General features: G+C 41.8%; 2 protein-coding genes and 1 long non-coding RNA gene across 12 annotated transcripts in view; 1 reads left to right on the forward strand and 2 right to left on the reverse strand.

The window, feature by feature from the left end:
• RCAN3 (RCAN family member 3) overlaps positions 1–5887 on the reverse strand; it is a 31357-nt gene extending 25470 nt beyond the window's left edge. Inside the window, exons 1-2 of one of the 5 annotated variants that reach the window (XM_074377160.1) lie at positions 5612–5887; positions 3295–3422 (exon numbers count right to left, since the gene is read on the reverse strand). The gene's annotated coding sequence lies outside the window, so the exon portion shown is untranslated. Of the gene's footprint in view, positions 1–3215; positions 3423–5611 lie in introns of all 5 variants that reach the window. The other 4 variants (XM_074377159.1, XM_074377162.1, XM_074377158.1 and 1 more) reach the window with 4 other exon arrangements.
• Positions 5888–6008: 121 nt separating this feature from the next.
• LOC123614847 (uncharacterized) lies at positions 6009–16476 on the forward strand. Its single transcript, XR_006722318.2, has 4 exons — positions 6009–6163; positions 8026–8308; positions 10029–10174; positions 15355–16476. It is a non-coding gene; the product is annotated as an uncharacterized LOC123614847 (long non-coding RNA).
• A 2196-nt stretch (positions 16477–18672) lies between these two features.
• Positions 18673–25458, reverse strand: part of NIPAL3 (NIPA like domain containing 3) — a 47651-nt gene continuing 40865 nt past the window's right edge. For all 6 annotated transcript variants that reach the window (XM_010948071.3, XM_010948070.3, XM_010948072.3 and 3 more), the window contains one exon: positions 18673–22550. In XM_010948071.3, the coding sequence (XP_010946373.1) occupies positions 22351–22550 (200 nt within the window). In that variant the 3' untranslated portion in view covers positions 18673–22350. The remainder of the gene's footprint in view (positions 22551–25458) is intronic.

Below are 25458 nucleotides of genomic sequence, written 5' to 3' on the forward strand. Positions count from 1 at the left end.
CCTGGAAAAAGGAACCTGTATTTGCTGTGTTCGCGTCCTCAACTCCAGTCACTCCTGAGTTCAGTGCAGCTGGACTTGGGCCACCACCTTCTGGCGGAAACTGGCCTCGTGGTTTAGCAGCACCTTCTCCAGGGTGGCACCCGCCTCCGCGCCTCAGCCCACCCCTGCAGCTCAGGTCCCACCACCCATTGTTCACCCTGGGACCTCTCTGTGTCGGGCCTCCCTCCCTCTCGGGCTCTATCCTTCCCCGCTGTCTCTTTCACTGGCTCCTCTTTCTCCACTCACCCTTTACAACTTGGTCTCTTTGAGGTTTCAACCCCAGCCTCTTCCTCATCTTCCTCTTCCTGGGTGGTTTGATCCACACCCAAGCCTTTAACTACTTCACCACCAGTGTTTCTCAGCTTGGTTTCCTGCCTCCCTGTGGTTCACACACACAAGACGTGTCTATCAATACTGTCTCTCATTTCATACAATTATTCTTACGCCGGGAAGGATGCCACCAGAGCTGAGGGGGAAGCAAGAGCAGTCTTGGACACTGAAGGGGATGGTGGTTTAAAGAACTACGTGATCCCAAGAGATTCCGAACTCGCCCAGGTCTTTCCTGCCCATGCATGCTGAAAATCACTAATCTATATGATTAATGCACCCAGACTCCAACTCTCTCCTCGGTTCTAGAATTGTATTTTTAGCTTTCCATTGAATATATTGGGAAGCTCACAGGTACTACAACTGTTTTCAACATATTCCTTTAAGTAGATTATTGTGCTGGAAATCTCTAATCTGGAAAGGTGCCCAGTGAGGGAAAAATGGTATCTCACTGTAAATTTCAATGTAATCTTTTCTTCAAGACTGAGTGGTCAGGTAGAGACCCTGGCTCTCACAGCACTTGGTTCATTTCTCTGTTACATACTTATGATTATTTGTTTACAAATCACTCCTAGCTACCAGAGCGTGAGTGCCTCTGAATCCCAGGTCCCTGGCACAGTTTCCAGCTACAGTATGTGCTTCATAAGGGCTGCTGAGTGAAAGCAGATAGCATTGTGTTTACCCAACGATATGGCAGCACAGACAAAAGAAAATCTAATTCTGCATGAGATTAGAGACAGCTTCCCAAAGGCGGCCATGGTTAGCCTTAAAGGATGAACAGAATTTCAGCAGAAGAATGGGGTGTGTTACAGTTTCTGGACAAGGACAGGGAGACAAAAGATCAGCATGCACAAGAGCATGAGATCTGGCGTGGCCAGAGTGCATCCTGTTTGGTGGGGGAGGCCTGAGTCAAGGTGAGAAATGTACATATGGGCCAGGTTGCCTTGCAAGTAGGGTTCCAAACATAACAATCAGTCAATATCAGCATGGCATTGAAGGTTTTAGGCAGGGAAATGATATAACCATCCCAGTTTAACTTTTGGTATCACTAAAAGTGGGCTGGCTTTACCTCTTATTTCTTCGAGGCACTAATGTTTTTATCCTCCCCTTTCCCCATTACAAAGAGGTGAGGAAAATACTGGGCTTGGTTGGAGAGCTGGGGACCGCTGAACCGCTAGATTTTGAAATTTGAGAAAGTCAAGCTATTTTTGGTAAGATTTTCTGTTTGTTTCAAGTTCCTTCCTCCAACCCCTAAAAAGGGGGAAAAATTCAGAGCACAGGAAACAATCCTTCAGCTGACTTTAAAAAAAAATTCTTAGAATGTTACACCTTCATTTCCTGTTTTGTACCTTCATTTTTGGGTAACTCTGTCTTTTGATAGAATATCAAACAGAAAAGTTTTAAGAACAGCACAAGAATTTCTGTACACACTTTTCCTAGAGTTATCAATTCCTTACATTTTTGTGCATTAAAAAAAATCATTCTCTCACTTTTATACATATAAATTTTTTGGAACCATTGAGACTAAGATAGGGTATGCTCCCTTTACTCTCAAATAACTCAGTGCATAAGAACAAGATCACTTTCTTATATAACCCACAGTTCAATTATCAAAATTAAATAATTTAATATTGATATAACACTATTATCTAAATCAGAGCCTACTTTCAAATTGTCAGTTATCCCCTATAATGTCTTTAGAGGTATTTTCCCTTCAACTTTTTTAGATTATTGTTAAATTATTTGCCTTTTGTCCCAAAATATCTCAATAATCTTTACAGTATTGTCACATTTTCTTCACTTATACATTACTGTATATTTGATATGTTTTAAAAGGATGGATTGATGAAACATCACAGTAACTGCAAACAACTCTGAACAGTCTTTAAGTATATCTCAGGAAGATTCAGGCTCCATAGCCAGACTTTTCTAGATTTAAACTCTGTCCCCTGCCCCTGACTACTCCATGCTAGGTAAATTACTCTACCTTCCTTTCTATTTCCTGAACTATAAAGTGGCGGTGATGATAATCCTTATCTAAGAAGGATGTTAGAAGTATTAAATAGCAGAATACATGCTAAGTGCTGAGGATAATGCTTTGCATACAGTTGGTGCTCAGTAACTGTTTTTTATAGGCACAATGCATCGTTGGGCTGAAAGGATCCCAATAATATCAGAACCTTCAGTGGAACTGATATTTAAATAATAAAATGAGAAAAATACATACACAAATGATCTAATCTCAAGCAACAAAAAGGATCCAAAAATAAAACTAACACTTTGTATCATTTCAAGAAAATTGTTCCACTGCAGACCTATCAATAAAACCAGCTCCAAAGCAGCCCCTGGCAGTAGAGTCAGGGCTCCAGCACAAAACCACGTAAAGATTTAAAACCAAAGCTAGCTGAAAAAAGGCTATGGTGTACTTTTTAAGGGCTTCACAGAATTTTAACGTCGTAATTCAGCACACACAGTATTAGAGACGTTATCTTTCGGATGATGGTTCTCTTGCTAGAGGCTTGCCATGAAATTTGGAGGGGGGAGGCAAGGTATAGCTTAAGTCAACATCGTCGACCGTTTCCTAATTTTCTGACATCACAAATACAGCTAGATTTGAATAGAGAAATATGATCAGATCCGCCAGTGGAAAGGACAATCCCAGCACATCTGTAAAGAAATCATCTTATAAGGTAACTCAGCTGGTACTTAAAAAGTAGTATGGTTTTATTAATGCAAAGAACAGAATGGCAAAGTACAGTGCTTCTATGCTGGCATTACTGGAGCTGTTGCTAACTCTGCCCCACTCCAGCTCCTACAAGACGAAGCTCTCCCTCAGTTTACTTACTAACCCAGGGAAATATCGATTGGTTCAACAGAAAGGATTGAACCAATATCCACCAGCTTCTGTAAGCAACGGTCTGTGCTAACCAGGGTTTAGCATCCTCTCCAGCACAACTGTAGCCGTGGCTGGCTTCTGGCAAATTGTTTCTTCATGGAAACATCAAATGAGTGGAAAACTCCAAGTAGCATGACCATCTGCTCTGCTACAACAAGCCCTGTGACAAAAGTAACCAATCAAGGCAAAATGTCAAGCACATGGATTTAACCTTGCATTTTAAATTCTCATCAAGAAAAGGTAAATTTCTCCTCCTGGAGGATTTTTTTTAAAACTAATTTTTCAAATAGTATGCCTCTCAACTTGGTGAATATTTAAAATACCTTAGTTAGATACACTTTATTATTTTTGATGTGCTCAGAATGTTACTGATCAATACTGGAAGCAAACAAGTACCCCATCTCCAGCTCTACAAGTGCCCTGCTGCGTAAACTTGGAAAAGCCACTTGGCTTTTTGTAGTACATTTGTTCTCTCATATATAAAATGAGGAAAATACGGATGCTGCTGAATTACTAAATTATTTTTTAAAACTTCTAAATTATAAATTTGGACTAAATTTCTTAAAAAAAAAAAACCCTCAGGATTGTCAATATGGGGGTTCCAAAAAGCTGTCATGCAAGCCTCTATCTTCTACTTCCTCCTCATTCACCACTTATAGGAAGAATCTTACTATTTCAGTAGCTGTGGTAAAAGAAAAAATGGGGCAACAGTCAAGTAAAATACGTGAAATTTAGATTTTTGAATTTTGTATGTTTCAATGACTAGTTTCTTTTCCCAGGTAATCTAGAATTGGTCCTGTTGTAATTATTGAGGCTCAGTGAAGTACTTGTTAGCGTGAGAGAAATAACAACAACAAAATCCAACTGTCAGAACATATGAAAATAACAGATTTTAAAGAATAACTGAAGTAGGGATACAAAGACTGAGGCTACTTGTTTCACTGTATATAATTCATTTCCCCTCCTGTATCCTCTACATTCTAGGAGAAAAGTGGAGATTCACTGTCTGACCTCCACCTTCTGCGGCCCTTTGGGTCTAAATAACAAATGATACTGAACTTTTTTAGAGCTTCCATTATTTCACAGGCTTCAGACTGTTGGATTTCCAAACCATGCTATTTTTCATGATTTTTTGCTTAAGTCTTTCAACTAATATACCCTCTAGCACCATACAAAATCTGTACTCCTTTGTAACCCTTAACATGCACATGTTTAAAAGCTTTACAAATGTTAAAATTCAACAGTGGGAAAAACCGTGTTTTCCCGAAAAGAACTGAAATCTCTTCCCACGCTAAAAAAGAAAAGGTTTGCCAACCCCGTAAAACATAAAGCTGACAGCGTGGCTAAAGGAAGGGCTCTCCGTTTTCAGGCCTTTCACTGTCTTCCTGCATCAGAAATCCATTTCTACAAAACCAATATAAATCCCCACCAAAACCCACGAACTTGTGTGATACACGAACATCTACATTCTGAGTCTCAATATTGTGTTTTTATAATTTAATATTTTGAAACTGAGCTACTGAAAGTCTTAAAACTAATCCTTTTAAATCATATGTAATCACAACGACAAATAAGTCAATTGCTTCTCTTATTAAACTGTACATCAAAGACTTCTAATGAATGCAGAGACTTCTATGAAAAGTTCAGATAAATGTGGTGTGCTAGGTAACTTTCAATAAGAGGGAGCCAATACTTTTGGCTTTGAGCACTACACTAAAACGTCACTTTAAATAATCCTAGTTTGTATCTGCAACACGGATCTGAAAAGCTCTCTGCACTGGACTCCTAATCCCTGAAGGAGATGATCAGATTTTGCACGGAAGCTAGAACGAAGCAATCAGAAAACAGACCACTATTGGTCTACCGGTCCAGGTAGCAGATGGAAGCAGATAGACAAGTTTCAAGAAGTTACGGAATAAGTAATGAGATGGTTACCCGCGCATCACGGAGGAGGGAGAACAAATGAAAAGGAGGGACTTCCAATTTGTGGTCGTCCCTGTTTTACCCACAGCACCCTTCTGCCTTCAGGAGCCGGTTGGGCCTGTCAGCTTTTCGGAGTCAAGCAATCGTTGGGAGAGGAGAGGACAATTTTCTTGGTTTTGTTTTGCAAGACACCACCCGAGAGCTCCCAAAAAAGACCCTGGACTCGAGAGGGGCTGGACCCGGGAGGCAAAGGCGCAGCATCTCCAGGGTCTTGTGCACCTGCAGATTGTTTCCTTTCTTTTCTTTAAAAAAATTTTTTAATTTACCTTTCCGCACCCTGTGCCCCCCCCCCCCACCCTGCCCAGTGCCGGGTGCCGAGCCAGTTCGGAGAAGCTGGGCTCCGGCCCACCCTTCGGAGAGACTCACCTGCGCGCGTAGCCGCCGCAGGCAGGCAGGGAGCGGCCGGGGCGGCAGCACGGGCTACGTGGGAAACCCGGCGCCGCGAGGGACCAGGCCTGGGGAGACGCGGCGGCCGGCGGGCGGCGGCCGGGGCAAAGTCAGTGCGGCGCCGGCCGCCCGCAGCCTCGCCGCCACGCCCTCGACGCCGGCGGGAGCGGCCGCCTCGGCTGCGGCGCCAGCGGCGTCTGGGCGAACGAGGCTGCCGGCGTCGCGCGCGCGAGCCCGGCCCCGCGCGGCCCCCTACTCCGGCGAGCGCGCGCGGCGCAGGCGCCCCAGGTTGGCCGCCGGGCCGGGACGCGCCGGGCCCCGACGCCGGCAGGAAGCGGCCCCGCCCCTCGCGTACAGCCATGGGGCGGGGGCGGGGTGGGTCCGGGCCGCGCGCGCGCGCACTTGGCCTGCACGCTGGGGTTTTCTGGTACCCCACAGGTGGGGGGCTTGGGCGGTCGCCTTGGGGCGGGGCCATTAGGTATCCCGGACGACAGGACCTTTGGCGATCTTCTCGTCTTGCACTGTGACCAGGTATATCTTATCTCCTTTTCCTTCTGGCCCCATCATGTCGGTCGCAAGGATAGTTTGTAGGAATATTATGAACATTTACTGAGGGCCAGTTACTATGTACACTGCACCGCGCGCGTGCTTTGCAAGATTTACCTCATTTAACCTCCCAGTAACCAACGAACCGAACGTTATTATCCTTTTATAGATGAGGAGGACTTCCATGTGCTTAATTGCCCGAGTAGAGGCCCCTAGTTAGGTAGCTAAGCTACAGGTTGCATCCGGATGCTACTCCGTATCCTGAGCTCTGAACCACGGTGGGATTCTTCTGCCTCCTCCCCCCTCCTCTTTCCTCTCTCCCTCCTCTTCTTCATCACACGTACATTAATAATATTTATATTTCTAATGCTTTAGTTTACGTTTGCAAAACACTTTTCACCGCACAGTCCTGCATGATTCTCTCAGAACCCTCGAGAGACAGTGGGCCATAATTATGCCTGTTTTACAAATAGAAAAAGCAAGGGCATAAACCTTTCAATGAGTTGTCCACAGTTATAGTGGTAGGACTGGGGCTTCCTTTGGCAGATGATGATGATGATGATGATGATGATGATGATGATGATGATGGTGGTGAAGAAGAAGATTTTACAAGGCATCTGAGCCAAACTTGGAAGGGAGCCTGTGTCTCTTCCCTTAGTTCACAGAGAGGAAAACAGAAGCACAGAACAGGAAAGGACTTTGTCTTAACGGTGTGCAGTTAGAAGAAAATCAGCTCTGATCTCTCACACATAGCCCCCTCAGAGGCAAAGTGAAGCAAAATGAAGGTCAAAATCAAGGCAGTCATGCTGTCAGGCACCCAGCCCCTGGATTATGCGGCAGGAAGAAGGATTAAAGTGTGTAGAATACATCTAGTCTTTGTTAGATTTAAACTAAGGAAATGGGGTTGCATTATGGTCTCAGTCATTCTTTAATACTTGACCTCACACCATCACAGAGATATGTCCAATGGCTCATCCTTCTGTCTTCCTGTTCATTGCTCCTGCTGCCCCCTACTTCCCACCAAATTCTCCCCTTCATTCGCTTCATGAATATGTATTGAGAGCCACTTCTTGCATTAAGGTCATCCTAAGAACCACAGTAATTTTTCTTCTCTAAATTTCTTGAACACAGCAACTTCAGCAAAAATTGAGTTTTTGGGTCAAACAGGTTTGGAAACTGCTGCATTCTGTACCCCTGCTTGAGGATCCATTAATGCACTTTAACACAGAAATGGCTCTGAGAGGTCCTCAAGTTAAGATTGTAGCCTTGTTTAACTCGCAGTTTCCCTGAAGTATTAGGCTTTGTGCTGGATGCTGGGCTTGCAAGGATAAGAGCTACACAAATCTACCCTTTCAGGGGCTCACAGATAGTGGAGACAGACAAGTAAACTAATTGTGATACAACTTTATCTATGCACTAGTAGAGACATTTGCAAAGTGCTGACAAAGCAGAGGAAGAAGAGGAATTCTACCTGGAAAACTGAGGGAAGGCTTTGCATTAATAGGATATTTGAGTAGGAGTCTTCTAGGTGGAGAATATGGGAAAAGGCATTCTATAGACACAAAAGCATATTTAGAGATTTATAGGTATGCTCTTGTGTTGGCCTCTGGAATAAGTATTATTAAACAAGAGTTTATTTTTGTTTTTATTTTTGTTTTTTGTTTTGCATGTAATACTCTATTCATACCAGGTTAAGCAACAAATGGAATTCATTGACTCATGTAACTCAGAAAAGTTGTGGGCTTCAGGCATGGCTGGATCTAGGGGCTTAAAATTATGACATTAGGATTCAGTCTTTGTTCTCCATTCCTTAACTCTATTTTTCTTTGTGCCGAATTCCTTCTCAGGCTGCCTTTCCACATGAGATGGCAGAATGACTGCTTACAAGTTCAAATCATATCCTTACCAGCAGAGAGTTTCTTTTCCACAACGCTACCAACAAAAGTCTCAGGACTGCATCTTGTTGGTCTAACTTGGGTTATTTGTGTATCATTAAGCCACTCTCTTCAGAAGGGGCATGGAATATTCTGACAGCGCAGACCTGGGTCACATGCTAACTTCTGGAGCTAAGGTGTGGTCAGCAGCTCTTAAATCTCATGGACTGAGAATTGGAGAAAGATGCCTTCCTTGGTGAGGTTTTTTTCTTTTGCTCCCTTTAGATTTACTCTCTAACCTTTTCCTTCCCGATTTGTGCCTCAGGAGGCTAACCTGTATGGACTACTTCAATGGGTCTCTTATTCTTTGGCTTATAGTTTTTTTTGGGGGGGTGCTTTGGGGGGGTCTTTATTAAGTGATACTTTAGTCTCAGTCTCTGCCAGGGACTGGAAGTGGGAGCGACCTCACTTCCCTCAGGTTGTCCCAGATTTGCTGTCTTAGAGGAAGGAGGCAGGAAGCCTGCTTTCCTGAGAACAGCCTGGGAAGCTAGGCTAGTGCCAGGGTAGGGGACAGCAGAGCTGAGGTCCCCCACCCACAACCCCCAGCCCGAGCTATACGTGCAGCCTCTGGGTTACAGTTGAATTTATCCAATAGAAGACATCAGAAGGAGTTCAGAGGATTGGAGGAGGATGAAGTTAGGGTATGATCGCATTGGCCCTTTCTCTTCTAGGTCACTGCAGTTTGGCTACACACATATACTGAGTCTTCTATCTGGTGCCCCTCTTCATACAGTTCCCTCTCCTAGTTCTAGTAAAGTCTCTCTTCTCTTGGCCTAGAGATGGTAATAGCTCCCTTCTGTTGGCAGCCTCAGGGTATCATACCATCATTCCCTCTTGTTTCTCTCAACTCTGTCCACACATTTATATATAACCCTTACCAAACTCACCTCAAACTAACCTTCTGCTGGAACCCTGATGGTTACATTCACCAGAGGTAATTTAAGTTTCTATTACAGAATGGAAAGGAAATGAATAAAGAGCAGGCAACAGTGATAAGATAGAGATTCTGGTTTCGTAGAGCTATTGCAATGATGCAGACCAGAGATGACAGTAGTTTGGACAAGGGTCATAGGGAGGGAGGTGGTGAAAAATAGTATGTTCCTGGTGATATTTTAAGGTAACGTTAACAAAATTTACTGATGAATTATATGTAAGTTATGAACATTAGAAAGGACTTGGGATGGAAGCAGTTGGAAAACATAGGTTTGGAGCCTGGGAGTAAGCTCAGACCAAGCGTGGGGATTTGGGACAGAGGTGTGGTGGGTAGTTGAAATCATTGGCTCAGGTGAGATGACCCAGGAGGAGCATGTGGGGGAAAAAAAAAACACAAAAAGGGCAAAGGGCAGAATTCAGAGCAACATCAGTCTTTACATGGTGGGCAGAGGAAGAGTTGCCATCTTGTATCCATCAACTAGGTTGTGAGCAACTCAAGAACAAGCATGAAATCTTCCACGTCTTCCCTCTTACCATTGTGTCCACAGTGTGTAATAAGGGCTTGCATGAATGAACTTTATGTAGTCTCACGTTTCTAACACTCCCTGCCTCTCCTCCTCATCATTGTGAGGTTCGAGTTACAGGCAGAGAAGAAAGGAGAGAAATTGATCCCTTGTGACTCAATCCATTGGAACCTGTGCCAAGGTAGATAGGCATTTTGCTGTCCTGAAAAACTCATGTAGAACCTGTCAGATTATGCTGTAGATCCTGAGTAGCTCATTTCTTGCCTTGCAGGAGAATTTCCAGGCAGGCTATTTCATTTCAGATTTTGTTTTTCTTATTTGAATAGATTTAAAAGTCAATACTTTGGGGGTCTGTGTATAGCTCAGTTGTAGAATGCATGCTTAGCACACATTAGGTCCTGGGTTCAACCCCAATACCTCCATTAAAAAATAAATTTAAAAAATTTTTTTGTTTTTTAGAAGTCAGTACTTTAAAAAGTCCTTATTATGTTTGTGCCGTGGAATTAATTGAAGTGGTAAAAGAGCTCCGTGTCACACTCAAGTGTTGCTGCTGGAATGTAAAAGGAGACAGCTGACTGTGGGAAACTATTTGCCAGTTTTTCAAGGTAAATATACACCTACCCTGTGATTCGGAAATTCCACTCCTAGATAGATATTCCAGAGAAATGTGAGCACATGTTCAAAAAGCGGGGGTAGTTGTACAAGAATGCTCTTAACATCTTTATTTGTAATATCCCCAAACTGGATATATTCTAAATGTTCATCAAAAAAGGAATGGATACACAAACTATAGTATATTCAAACAATGGAATACTACACAGCCATAAAAAGGATGAACTGCTGATACACATCACATAAATAAATCTCAAAAAAAAAAACAAAAAACAAACTCGTTGAGCAAAAGAAGGCAGACACCAAAGGTTATAGATGTATGATTCCATTTATATAAAGTTCAAGAAAAGGCCAAATTAATCTATGGTGATCAGCATCAGAATAGTGGTTGCATCTGAAGGATGTGTATTATTAATTGGAAAGGGGCACAGAAGAGCATTCAGGGAGCATTCACTTTGTTAGATTTCTGCTATTTGCCAGGCTCTGTTCTAGGCATTGAGAAGGTAACAGTGAACAAAGCAGACCAGGTCTTTGTTTTCATGCAAATCCACCTCAGCTCTTTTCATTGGCTACATAGCATTAATGCATTTTAAATAGAAAAAAAGTAGCCTTTTAAAAAAATTGTCTCTAGATAATTTTTAATTTCTTCTTTGATATCTTCAGTGACCTGTTGGTTGTTTAGCATCCAGGTGTTGTGTGTTTTTTGCAATTTTTTTTTCTTGTAGTTGATTTTAGATTCATAGCATTGTGATCGGAAAGGATGCTTGGTATTATTTCAGTTTTCTTAAATGATGGATACAGAAGATTTGAGTCCTTTTGTCTTTTAACCTCTCTACTAGCTTTGTGTGTGGATGATTGCTTACCCTTACTGTATGTTTGCCTTTACTAGTGAGCTTTTCCATTTCTTAATTTTCTTTTTTTTTTTTTAACATTTTTTTATTGATTTATAATCATTTTACAATGTTGTGTCAAATTCCAGTGTTCAGCACAATTTTTCAGTCATTCATGGACATATACACACTCATTGTCACATTTTTTTCTCTGTGAGTTATATTTCTTAATTTTCTTGTTACTAGTTGTAGCCTTTTCTTTTCCACTTAGAGAATTTCCTTTAGGATTTGTGATAAAGCTGGTTTGGTGGTGCTGAATTCTTTTAGCTTTTGTTTGTCTGTAAAGCTTTTGTTTTTTTATTTATGTATTTTTATTGAAGTATAGTCAGTTTACAGCGTTGTGTCAATTTCTGGTGTACACCATATGTTTCAGTCATACATATATATACATATATTCCTTTTCATATTCTTTTTCATTATAGGTTACTATAAGATATGTAAAGCTTTTGATTTCTCAGTCAAATCTGAGCAAGAGCCTTGCTGGGTAGAGTATTCTTGGTTGTAGTTTTTTTCTTTCATCACTTTTTTTTTTAATGGAGGTACTGGGGACTGAACCTAGGACCTCATGTACGCTAAGCACACGCTCTACCATTGACCCACTGACTCATGCCTCTCTTTCATTACTTTAAATATATTGTGCTTCTTACCAGCACCACATTCAACATTGATTGGAAGATGAGCGATGCTGATTTTTGATATTTAAAATTTTCCCATTGTAAAAACTAGACTTGGTTTTTATGGATAGTTTGAAAACAAAAGGATAAATAAGAAAATTAAAATCACTCACACCCTCATGTTCTGGAGATAGCCACTATTCTATATTTTGGTGTATTTCCTGTCAGTCTTTTTTGTAAGATTAAGTATATCATTGGAATTATTCCATTTTGGGGGAAAAAAAAAGAGTTTCTTTTAGCATTTACCTGTTTGAATCTGGCAGTTCCAAAGCAGAAGTGGTTAGGGGCCTCCCTGGAATCATTTAATATGGATGTCCTATTTATTTTGCTTGACATTGTATTGCAAGCATTTCAGTATGTTTAAAATCTATTTTAAAATGTATTTTCTAACAGCTGCATAATATTGCATTGTATTTCATTATTTATCTTATCATTCATTGTTGGAAACAATATTTGTTTAGAATTTTTTCTTATATAGTTAACTGTGCAATGAATATCTTTATATATAAATATATTGATGCATTTATGATTATTTCCTTAGACTAGATTCCCAGAAGAGGTTACTAGGCAAAGAGGCATGAACATTTTAAAAACTCTTTGGAAATTTACAAAATGCATTTCAGAAAGGTTGTACCAACTCTCATATTGTCAATATATGCCTTGTCACATCCTAAATAATATTGAGTATTGTACTTAATTTTAAAAGTCCTTCCTATTTGATAAGCAGACAAAACCAAAAAACAAAAACCCAAAACCAACCAAACAAGAGAATGAACATTTTTTATGTGCACTTCATTTGAAAACCGCTGAAGTTCTTTGTCCATTCTTCTGTTGAGCTATTAACATTGTTTGATTGACTGTAATGATATCTTGTATATTATAGATAGTGAAAATTTTCTCAGTTTCTAGTTTCCTTTTTGGATTTTTTCTTTTTTTGGTACACAAATGTGTTAAAATTTTTGTTTGTATGTAAAAGTATCAATCTTTTACATTGTCATTTCTTCACTTGCTTTCCCCCCGCTGACATTTAATTTACAGTAACCTTCATTTTTGATGATTTCTGTTTTTTCATTTACCACTTTAGTTCAGTTGAAACTTATGTTAGTATAAAAATATGAAGTAAGACTAACTTAAATTCTTCTTCCAATGAATCTACTATTAATTATTAAAGAATCTATTTAACCCACTATTTTGTATATATACAATTTAGTATATATAAAAGCAGTACATATACACTTCTGGGTTATTTAGCTGTTAATAGAAACTGTTAGGGTACATGAATTCTACTATCTGTAAGGGAATGGGTACACATATTTCCAAATATTTTTCAGGAAAGATTTACTAGTTTATACTGCCTCCTTCCTGCACCCCTTTCTCACAACCTTCAAACTTCAGCAGCGTGTGAGAGAGCTAGTCTCAGGGCTGCAGGCACTTTATTTAAAAGTCTTTAAAAAATGTAGGATCACAACCTGGTTATGCTGCTGACTAGTTGTTTAACCTTGAGCTAATCTCACATGCTTTATGCCAGGTTCCCCTTCAGCCAAATGGAAATATCAGTGGTACCTCCCTCATAAGATGGTATTGAGGCGCAAATGAACTGTTTTTTTTTTTTTTAAATTGAAGTATAGTCAGTTATAATTTGTCAATTTCTGGTATACAGAATAATCAAATGCACTGTTTTGGGGGGTTTTTTTTTTGAGGGGGAGAAGGTAATTAGATTTATTTATTTATTTTAATGGAGGTACTGGGGATTGAACCTAGGACCTTGTTCGTGCTAGGCATACACTCTACCACTGAGCCATACCCTCCCCCTCTTCAAATGAACTGTTGTTTTAAAGTCTCCTGACAAATTATAAAATCCTAATAGTGCAATTAATAATTATTACGTGTTTATAAAGAGAAATATGTCTTTAAAAACCCACTCCTGCATAATTTTGAGGGTTGAGTATGGAAGTACGTCTTTTCAGTGGCTTCTGAAGCCTGGATGCTGTTTGAGATTTCATCCCGCTATGTTCCTCTGAATTACAAAGAATCAGTTCTATTTGCCTGCAGAATTTGAGGCTGCAGAATTAACTGCAGGTGGGTTGGAGAACAACAGTGTTACTGCACGCTGGAAGGAGCAGCTCTTTAAATGTTGCAGTCCTTGAATTTGTTCTGAGGAAATATTATTTCCTGATTAATTTGAGCTACAGTTGGATGGAGGATAGTAAAAGTTGGATAAGCATAATCAGGAAAGGGTAGGGTGTGGCACAGACAGCCAAGGAGGAAGTGGAACATTAAAAATAGGCAGCTGCATAAATAGCCCAGGAATTCAAATTCTTTTGAATTTTTTTTTGACTATCAGTGAGGGTTTGATCAGGAGACAGAAATCACACCAGTGATTTAAATAGAAAAAATTGAATATAAAGAGTTGATACCTAGATACAAAGTTACTAACTAGTAACTAAACAGGTAAAAAGAATGCTAAAGGATCATGGAGGTAGTGACTGCAGGAAGCAGCTTCCATTCTGAAGATGAAAGGAACCAAAGGAAGAGGTTTAATTATTAAAACTTAGAGGATAAGGGGATATTCAGCCATAAAAAGGAACAAAGTACAGATACATGCTACGACTTCGATGAACTGTGAAAACATTATGCTAAGTGAAAGTCTGTCGCACTAGTCTACATATTGTATAATTCTATTTGTATGAAAGTCCAGAACAGGGAAATCTACAGAGACAGAAGACAGATCAGTGGTTGCCAGTGGCGGAGGGTGGGGATGGGGGTATACGAAGGATGAGGAGGTGATACCTAAGGGTACAGGGTGGTTTCTTTTTAAATTGTGATAAAATATACATAACATAAAATTTATCATTTTTATCTTTTTGTGTGTGTGGGGGGGAGGGAGATAATTAGGTTTTGTTGTGCTTTTTAATGGCGATATGGGAATAGAACCCAGGACCTTCTGCATGCTAAGCACACACTCTACCCCTGAGCTTTACCCCTCCCCCTTTACCATTTTAACAATTTTTAAGTATACAGTTTAGTAACATTAAGTACATATACTCAGATGTACAACCATCACCAGCATCCATCTCCAGAACATTTTTAGTCTCCCCAAATTGAAACTCTGTACCCAGTAAACAATAACTCCTCATTACCACCATTCTTTCTGTTTCTATGAATGTGACCACTTTTCAGTACCTTATATAAAGGGAATCATACAGTATTTGTCCTCTTGTGTCTGCCTTATTTCACTTGGCATAATGTTCTCAAGTTTCACCCATGTTGTGGCATATCTCAGAATTTACTTCTTTTTAGGACTGAATGATATTCCGTTGTATGTATGTACACACCACATTTTGTTTATCCATCTGTTGATGGACACTTGAGTTGATTCCACCTTTTGGCTATTATGAATAATGCTGCTGTGAACATGGATATTCAAATATCTGTTTGCTTTTGATTCTTTTTTGTATATACCCAGAAGTGGCATTTCTGGATCATATGCTAACTGTATTTTTAAAGTTTTGTTTTCCATAGGGGCTGCATCATTTTACATTCCCACTAGTGATGCACAGGGTTCCAGTCTCTCCACATCCTCACCAACACCTGTTATTTTCTTTTCAGGGTTTCTTTTTGAGGTGGTGAAAATATTCTAAAATTGGTGGTGGTGATGGTTGCAATATCCATGGATATACTAAAAACCACTGAATCGCACAATCTAGATGAGCAACCTGTGCGGTATGTGAATTATGTCAATGAAGCTGTTTAAAAAGTATATGTAGGAGGAGGGCACAGTAGACCTGGGCCCCACACCTCTGAGAAGAGGGTACTGATGTTGCTGAGGGGTTGCCATGAGGCTGGTTGTGCAAGAGTTGGAAAGAACTACAAAACCTGATGCAACTCATGCTGTCTTAGAGTGAAGCAGTGTTGCTGGGTGGTGTGCACAGGAGCCGGAAGTAGACAGGAAGGTGCAAGCCCCATCTTCCCCCTGCAGCTACATAGGGCCCTCACAGGGAGCAGCTGGCAAAGCAGAAAGGTGGTTTCAGTCCCAGCATCCCAAAGCCATCCCCTAGAAGGGCTGGCTTAGAGCTCAGAGAAAAGAGCTTAATGACATGCTGTCTTTTTTTTTAAGCTTTTATTTATTTATTAACTGAAGTATAGTCTGTTTACAATATTGTGTGGTTTCTGGTGTACAGCATAGTGATTCAGTTATACATACATATATATATTCCTTTTCATATTCTTTTTCATTATTGGCTACTACAAGGTATTGAATATAGTTCCTTGTGCTGTACAGTAGGGCCTAGCTGTTTATCTGTTTTATATATAGTAGTTAGTATCTGCAAACCCTGAACTCCCAATTTATTCCTCCACCCCGCTTTCTCCCCTGGTAACCATGGTTTGTTTTCTATGTCTGTGAGTCTGTTTCTGTTTTGTAAATAAGTTCCTTTGTGTCATTTTTTTTTAAGATTCTACATGTAAATGATATATGGTATTTTTTTCTCTTTCTGGCTTACTTCACTTAGTATGACCATCTCCAGGTCCATCCATGTTGCTGCAAATGGCATTCTTTCTTTCTATTTTATGGCAGAGTAGTATTCCATTGCGTGCACGCACAGCGCACGCACACACACACGCACCCCCGACATCTTCTTTATCCAATCATCTGTTGATGGACATTTAGGTTGTTTCCACGTCCTGGCTATTGTAAATAGTGCTGTTACGAACATTGGGCTGCGTGTGTCTTTTCAAATTACAGTTTCCTCTGGATATATGCCCAGGAGTGGAATTGCTGGATCACAGGGTAAGTTTATTTTTAGTTTTTTAAGGAATCTCCATATTGTTTTCCATAATGGCTGCACCAAATGACATTCCCACCAACAGTGTAGGAGGGTTCCCTTTTCTCCGCACCCTCTCCAGCATTTATTGTTTGTGGACTTTTTAATGATAGCCATTCTGACTGGTGTGAGGTGATACTTCATTGTAGTTCTGATTTGCATTTCTCTGACAATTAGTGATACTGAGAATTTTTTCATGTGCCTATTGGCCATTTGTATGTCTTCACTGGATAAATGTTTGTTTAGGTCTTCTGCCCATTTTTTTGGTTGGGTTGTTTTGTTTTTTTGGTACTGAGTTGTATGAGCTGTTTGTATATTAAGCCCTTGTCAGTCACATCATTTGCAAATATTTTCTCCTATTCTGTAGGTTGTTTTTGTTTGTTTTTAGTTTCCTTTGGTGTGCAAAAGCTTATAAGTTTAATTATGTTTCCTTTGGTGTGCAAAAGCTTATAAGTTTAATTATGTTTCCTTTGGTGTGCAAAAGCTTATAAGTTTAATTATGTCCAATTTTTAAATTTTTGCTTTTATTTCTATTGCCTGGGTAGACTGCCCTAGGAGAATATTGCTAAGATTTGTCAGAGAATATTTTGCCTTATGTTTTCTTCTAGGAGGTTTATAGTGTCTTGTCTTATGTTTAAGTCTTTAAGCCATTTTGAGTTTATTTTTGTGTATGGTATGAGGGAGTGTTCTAACTCCATTGATTTACATGCAGCTGTCCAACTTTCCCAACACCATTTGTCCAGCTTTCCCAATACCACTTACCGAAGAGGCTGTCTCTTCTCTACTGTATATTCTTGCCTCCTTTATAGAAGATTAATTGACCGTTAAGTGTGTGGGTTTAATGACATACTGTCTTAATCAGCTTGGGCTGCTACAACAAAACACCATAAACTGGGTATCTTATCAGCAACAGACATTTCTTTTGTTCCAGAGGCTGGAAGTCTGAGATCAGGGTGCCAGATCATAATCAGGTTCTGGGGAGTGCCCTCCACCTGGTGTAACAGATGTCTTCTTGTGTATCCTCGCGAGATGGAGAGAGAGCAAGCCAGCTCTCTGGTCTCTTCTTATAAGGGCACTAATCCCATTCATGAAGGCTCCACCCTCGTGATCTAATTACCTCTCAAAGGCCCCACCTCCAGATACCATCACATTGGGATTAGGAGTACAACACAGGAATTTGGGGGCCACATGAACGTTCAGTCTATAGCACTTGCACACTTTGGTTTTGGAGTTCGGCAGTTCTGAGCTTAAATCCTGGTTTTGCTACTTACCAGCTATAGGACCTGAGACTTGGGTTCTTCATCTGTAAAATGGGGGTAATATTAAAACTTACCTCATGGGATTGTTATTAAGGAGACTTGAGATGTTCATGAGGTCTTTGTATAGTGTGTGGCATATAATAAGTGCTTATTAAACATGTGAGTATATAGACATTATCCTGTGTGTAGGTATAAATAAATATTTAGGCACTATTCCACACTTGCCTTTGTAGATTGGAACTTATAATGAAGAGAGACATGTGTGCTTAGAATTACTTAAGAAAAATCATTAAACATTCATTATATATAATTTAATGTCCTTATGGGATGCTGGACATAGTTCTAAGATTTTATTAACTCATCTGACCCTCATAATAACCCTTAGGTAGATACTGTTACTATTCTGGTTTTATAGATGAGGCACAGAGAGTTTAAGCAACTTGTCCAATGCCACACAGCTACTAAGTAGTGGAGCTAGGAGTCAAACCTAAGCGGAGTGGCCATAGAGTCTGTGCTCTTCACTACTGCAGGGGGAAAAAAAGTGCTTCATTCAGCCTTAACTGTAATCAAAGGGCATCTCGAGATCTGCACTGTTACTACAGCAGCCACTAGATATATGTGGATATTTAAGTTTAAGATAACTGAACTTAAATAAAACTAAAAATCCAGTTCCTAGGTCACATTTACCACATTTAAAGTGCTCAGTAGCCACACGTGGATAGTGGCTGCCGTGTGGGCAGCATAGACATAGAACATTTCCATCATTGCAGAAAGTTCTATTGGACAGCACTGTTCTAGATAACTCTAGAAAGTATTAACCAAACATAAGACTCAAACTCAACAGGTGTCACATGGATTTTTTTTAATTAAATACCACTTCAGAATGTTATTTGCACCTAGCACACACATTTTTTTTGAAAAATAAGACATGCCATATATTAGTCACTAAATTAACAAAATGTAAGCATCCACATAGAATATATTCTAAGGTGACTTCACTTACACATCTTCTCAGAGAAACACACATTAAGATGTTTTGCTTATGAGCCAGCCTTGGACCAGATTTGGAATTCACCAGGCTGCAGGTTGGAGGTTCCCCAACACTACCCTGATGGACATCTTGGACCCACACTGTACCATCAAGCTGCCTGGTTTCCACCAGAAAAGCAAGGGAGATGTCAGTCCTGCCTTCCTACCCAATGTTCAGTTCCATCCTGCAAAAACCTCCCATGGCCTTAAGCTTAATGTGATGACATCATCAGACCTGCAGCTTCCTAGGAGGGTGGGGAGGCGGGTGGAGCCGGGCTAAGCTCTCTTTAAAACCTTCAGGCATCAGTCTGTGAAGAACTGGTCCTAATGTCTGATTAGGGAACCCAGAATCCCAGCCTTTAGAAGAGAGGGACAGAATTGAGTAGGGAAAGGAAGCCAGAGAACAAATGGAACATTTAAACCCAAGTTTGGTAACCTGGCCTTAGATACTGGCTGCGAGGAAGGAGATAGAAGCGTGATGTGTCATGTTGCTTGTAGCAATCAAGAGGGCTTGAGGGGGTGGGGGGGCAGTGAGAACCATAAAAAAAAATAAAATGAAATGGGCAGTGAATGGAAAGTTGATGTCCTCCCTATCCTGTCCTAACAGCAAGTGCTGCTTATCTGTCACTAGCAAACAGTGCATTTACACTCCGGGACAAAGACGGGGAAATGCTCGCTGGAGACAGAGAGTCAGAATTCTGGAGACCATGGCTCCACTTCAGCTGTTCTTGCCTGACGACATGACCTAACTTGGCTTCCACTCGGGAAACCACCACAACACTGCGCAGCCTTCCAGTACTCAGCTTCCGGTACTCAGCTTCCAGTACTCGGAGGATGCTGCTAGTGCCCTAAAGCTGAAGGCAGGGAAGCTGCCCAGGCCCCCGCAGCAGCTCCCAGGCAGCACTGAACCCACGATCGTCAGCCGACCTGAGATTATGATGCACTTTTATCCACTCATCTTTCTTGCCTGGCTGGAGGTTAAGAGACCTGTAATGGAACAATGGGAAGGGGGCAGAGGAAGGCTGGGAGGATGTAGTATGCCGAGTGATCACCTGGGTTTGACCCATGTGAACGGCCTCCCTGCTCACCTTCCCTTTATCCACTTGGCCTTCACACCCCCTCTTTGCCCACTTTAGAACCATTGCCTGGAAAATCTGAATAGCAGCAAAATTGGATTTTAATTCCCCTTAAGTGTTTTGTTCTTGCAGCGTACAGCCTGATCTTGAAAAGTGGCTTTTATCACCCCTTTAGACTTTTCCTCCACACTGCACAAGGCCTACTTTCCAATCAGTGCTCATCCTGCCATTCTCTTCCTCATGAACCATCAATGGCTCCCATGCCCTGTAGGCATTCAGGTCTCTCCAAGATTCCACCTCCACTGCTTATCTTTCCAGGCTCCTCTCCCGCCACCTATCCTGGCTCACTCTTTGATACCTCCCAACCCATCTCTGTGCCTTTACAAATGCTGGCCCTTCTGCCCAGGGGTGATCACTTTACTTTCTCTGCTTTGCTCAAATCTTAGCTAGATTTTAGTTGCCACCCACCAATGAGTGGAGCCAAAATCATCTCCAATTTTGAATACCCAGTTCTGGGCTCGGGGCCTGTGACCTTTAGCAGGGCCTCCATAACTCTCACTTTCTGTGGTCTGCTGCTGCACTGGGGTGTTTGTGTCTCCCACTGCTGGCCTGGAGGCAGAAACCATGTCTTTTTCTTGTAACCCTTACCATCCAAATGTTTAACACAGAGTAAGTGTCTCATGAATATTGTTTAATTAAGTTGACACCTATCCTAAAGGAAAAAAAGTCACTGTCTGTTACCTTCTTAGGCATGTAAGACACAATACAGAAGTGGTTAAGACGCAATAGAGAAGTGGTTATCACAGGAAACAGACGTCGGTTTTGAAGTCAAGGTACTAAATCAGTATTAAGCACAATCCATAAAGGTTAATGATCTATCAACACTGGTCTATTAACACTGTTATCTTGCCTCTTGGTTCCAGGTTGCCTAAGAAAGCTGTTAAGTGTAGTTCTAGTGAGTAATCACTGGATGGAGAAATGCCATAAACCCTATGGGGATTATTCGGCCTGCCAAATGAACCCCCAAGAGGAACCAGGAACGGTAATTTCGACTTCCCAGCAGGGGTGTGTCGGGCTTTTAGCAAACCATTCCTCTCAGTTATCAGGCTTTCAAGGTGTGTGATATTTGGATTACCTGCCCCAGAATCACATGTGCTGTCAGTTAAGAATGCAGACTCTTGGGCCTGGTCCCAGTCCCACTTAATCAGTGTGTCTGTGGTTGGGGTGTAGGAATCTGCATTTTAAATAAACTCTCTAAGGGAGCTTTATTTTCATGAGAGTTTGCAAAGCTTTATCTGCCATTCTCAATAGTACACAGTCAGTCTAGGGGAAGACGTTTGTGTATGCAGCCGGCCAGACACAGCAGCCCCATTTCTGAGAAGGCTTACTTCTCCCAGATATATGTGCTCAGGAATGAGGACCCAAAGAGTCTACCGACACCAAGGAAGTTAATCAATGACTCAGGTTTGGTTTGTCGATGTAGAAAGGAGAGGACGGAGGAGAGTGAGCGAGGCTGTCTCTGAAATGAGCACCCCTGGTTCTCCCAGAGGGAACCAGATGTGCAGGAAAATACACAGGAAACAGCCAGGTTGCCTGTCTGTCCTTTTATAAGTGATGCAATCACCTTTTGCAAAATGAAAAGGGATTTTTCTTCCTTTATGGGCGGAAGTCTCATCACCCCTGCTCCTGTCTTTCTTCTTCTTCCCCTTCTCTTAGGTCTCAGTTTCTTTGGTTGGGGGATTGGGGAGGAAAGCAATCATGTAGTTCACAGAACCAAAACCAAATTAGTTTTCAGGGTAGATCCAGTACAAAGACATCAAGCACATGTTCGCTGGAAATGCACAATCAGAAAGCGGATGTGCACGTCTAACAGGCGAGTGACAGAATGTTACACCCAGGGCTGGCTCACCATGCCATGTGAAGGTGACACAAGTGTTATCACAGGTACAGAATCAGTGAGCCGGGTAGAGATCAGGTCTGCACAGGAGGTGGGGGAAGACTGGACTTAGCGGTCTCCAGCCTTTCAGTGGATTTGGAAAGTAAGAGCAGAATCTCGGCCTTGTTTCAGTTCTGAAGAATGTGGCCACCTTTGGTCACTGACTGGGGGAAGCTTCAGTCACCATCCTCAAAGATGACAAAGACTTTGCAAAACTGGTTGGGCTGAACTCCATACCCCTCACCTAGAATACTGCTTTCAACCCCCACCCCCATCCTCATCATTTGAAATTTCCAGGACCAGGATAATCTACTCTTTGCCAGAGTCAAAGGCTTTTCAAGATCCTTGTCCATAGAGTTCTTGGATTAAAAAAAAAAAAAAAAAGACTTGAAAGCCAAGTTTCAGAATTAAGGGTTGAACCACTGTCAGCACGGCTTGAGCAGCTATAAATGGAGGGCAGGTGAGTCTCCTTCGAGGCAGGCTCATTCCTTCTTGGTGTGTTCCAGGACTCGGTAGGGAACCCCGGAGGCGCTTCTGGAGCCATGTTCTTCCTGCATGACGGGCAGTGTGGCAGGAGCGTAGATCTCAGAAATGTTGTCATTGTTTTCCAGGGCCCCGTAGGAGAAAGAAGCTTTGAGGTCAGGCTGCACTGTCATCCCCTTGTCATGCATGGTTTGCATACCTGAAATGAAATCCATTCCCCTCCTCAGTCATGATGTGGTCAGGGGGCCAAAGGAGACCGTAGCTTCCTCTATCCCGCCACAGACTAATTACCGTGCTCAGGAGCTAATCATGGTCATTGTCAATTTCCTGAATGCTTTAGATTGAAAAAAGAGCCCCATAAATATACATTAGAAATATAACGGTTGCTAAGCAACAAAGGATGAACCTTCAGGAAATATGCACACAGACCAGCCACTGTCAAGAGAAAACACCCGTTGGCTCAGAACAAGGTGGGAATGTCTGGGCCATAGGGGGAGCGGAACCAGCACTGTGGCTGAACGTAGTAGATGCCAGTGCTTTTCTGCTGAATGAAATCAGGATCCAGAAAACTTCATTATACTGTTGAGAAGAGAGAGTAACTTTTGTGTCACGAATATGTGATGGTGACACCGTGTATTTGTAATGCTCAGAGGGAGAGTTCTGACCTTTAACCCTAACATCCCTGATCCACATATGGCGTAGGGTGCGGTTTTGCTTATTCTGTGCATACTCATGTTGGATTTCTACCTACATTTGAGGGCAAAGACTTTAGTCAGTTATTTCTGTAAACGTGTTCTACAATTCCCCTAGCCAGGTGGGATGTGGTCTCCTCTGAGGCCAATTCTTTTCCTGGTAGGGAATTAAGATCCTTCAAATTCTCTTAGCCCTTGGCTGAGTCATAAGAAATTGAATGCAAAGTATCTTCCATGAAACTATGGTGATAGTAACAGCTGACATCTGACTGCTTCATATGCCCTAGGCACTGGGCTGAGTGCTTTAAACAGTAATAGTAACAACAGTAGCAGTAATGATGATGGCTGATGAGCACTGAATGTTTAGTTGGTGGCAGACACTAGTCTAAATCGTTATAAAGTTTTATCTCATGTGATTCTCACAACTACTAATTAGGAAAATGAGGCAGCTGGTGGTTAAGGAACTTGCTTGAGGTCACCAAGCTAAGTGGCAGTGCCAGGGTTCAAACTCAGGTGGTTTAAATTCTGAATCCCACACTCTTAACCAGAATGCTGTGTGTACTCTCTATACACCTGCACTTAATCCTCAAAAATCCTATGACAGAAGTATGCTACTATCCTCCTTTTCTGGATAAGAACACAGAGATTCAGAGAGGTAAAGTAAACTTGTCACACAGCTAATGAGAGACAGAGCTGGGATTTGATAGCAAAGCCTGTGCTCTCATTCCACTCTGCAAGTGGCTTGGGGAGACCCAGTCTGTGGAAGGCCCTTTGCTTCCACTTTGCACAGGTGGGAATTTGAAGGGTACAGTTTAAGAGTTTGTCGTTTGGATTGTGGGGGAGGCAGATTGGGAGAAGATGAGGGGTTGCCTATATCTCAGGGAAGAGAGTTGGCTTACCAGGCACAGTTTAATTTTATCAGTGGTCTCTAGCCAAAACTCACCAGGAATACACCCACAGTCTAACAAATTTGGGTTTCTTGACGCATTGCGATGAAGGAGATGTTCACCATAAGCACTGTGGAGTGTTTCAGTACGCGGGTATCAGAAAGGACTTACTGCAAGATTTGGCTTGTGTTAGGTGATTCAGGGAGGGTTGAAGGAAGCAGGGCTTTGCTTTGGATGGCTGCTGTCAGGAAGTGGGGATAGTCCTATAACGGGATCCTAATGATTCTTACCTAGAAGGAAAGAAGACTAGCTGGACACTAACTCTGCGATTGGTCAGGAAGCAGCAGTCACTCATGTTAGGGGGATGGCTGCTCTTTTTTTGTGGTTTGGACAATGTTCATGTTCTGCCTGTGTTTGGACATGATAACGGAGTGGTCCTGTTTGCGTCTTGATCCATCACAGTCACACGGTGACTTTGTCTGATGATGTTTTGTGAAGTGCTCTGTGGTCAGCCACGAACACCAAGGCCCAGCTGTGGGAGCCAGGCCAGCTCCCAGCCTTCAGGGACTGCTTTTCTCCTTCTCATTTTCTAGAAGTCTTTTGGATGCTAAAAGGCTTATTTAAAGCTTCTCCCAATTGTGACACAGAGTGGATTTTTGGAATTTGTTGCTTCTTGAACCATGGCTACTGGTCAGTTGTGAAGATACTATTCTAGGTAGACCAAGAGCAAGGTCCTGATGCCAAACAGGGAAACCAGCTGAAAAGCAACTCTGTGTAAGCAGTTTTCTTCATATGTTCTACCTGCCATCAGGTCAAACAAGTGCTTGAAATCGTCAAAGTTTTTTTTTTAAAGCAAAAGGCAAATGAAACCAAATGCAACCAGGCATCTACCAGGTCCCAGACACTGTGCGAGGGGGTCTTTAACCTATCATCCCACAACCCTGGGAAAAGGAACCCCAATTTACAAGTGAGGGCAGAGGCCTTGGGGGGTCCAGGTGCCCAAGGTCGCTCAGCAGGTAGGTGGTGGAGCTGGGATTTGAATCCAGGTCATCTGAACTCCAAGCCCATGCTCCTCTTCATAGTACGAACCCATGTCTACTCAGAAATCCTGATACGCCACAGCAAGAGGGCAGGGTCTCCTTTCTCCAAAGTCCGACTTCCCACCAATCACAAGGCACAAAGAAGAAGCGAGAGCCACATCCACAAACAGACCACGGAACACTGATGTGTAAGATTACCTTAGGTTACCTTCTACCTTCTACCAGAAAATACATCTCTATATATGCATATGCAAATATTCATATAGACGTATGCACATACACAGTTGATAAACACACAAACACACGTGTACATACACATACTTGCCCACACAGAGTTGACACCTCACCTATCTGGAATTCAGCTATCCAGCGCCCTCATCTATCCGGAACACAGCCGAGAAACAAGGAAGTAAGCAAAAAAGGTATCTGAGCAGCCAGATTAGATGTTTACAAAGTCCATGCACTAAATAAAGCTCATGCACTTAACT

Source organism: Camelus bactrianus, chromosome 13, assembly GCF_048773025.1.
Source record: "Camelus bactrianus isolate YW-2024 breed Bactrian camel chromosome 13, ASM4877302v1, whole genome shotgun sequence".
NCBI lineage: Eukaryota > Metazoa > Chordata > Mammalia > Artiodactyla > Camelidae > Camelus > Camelus bactrianus.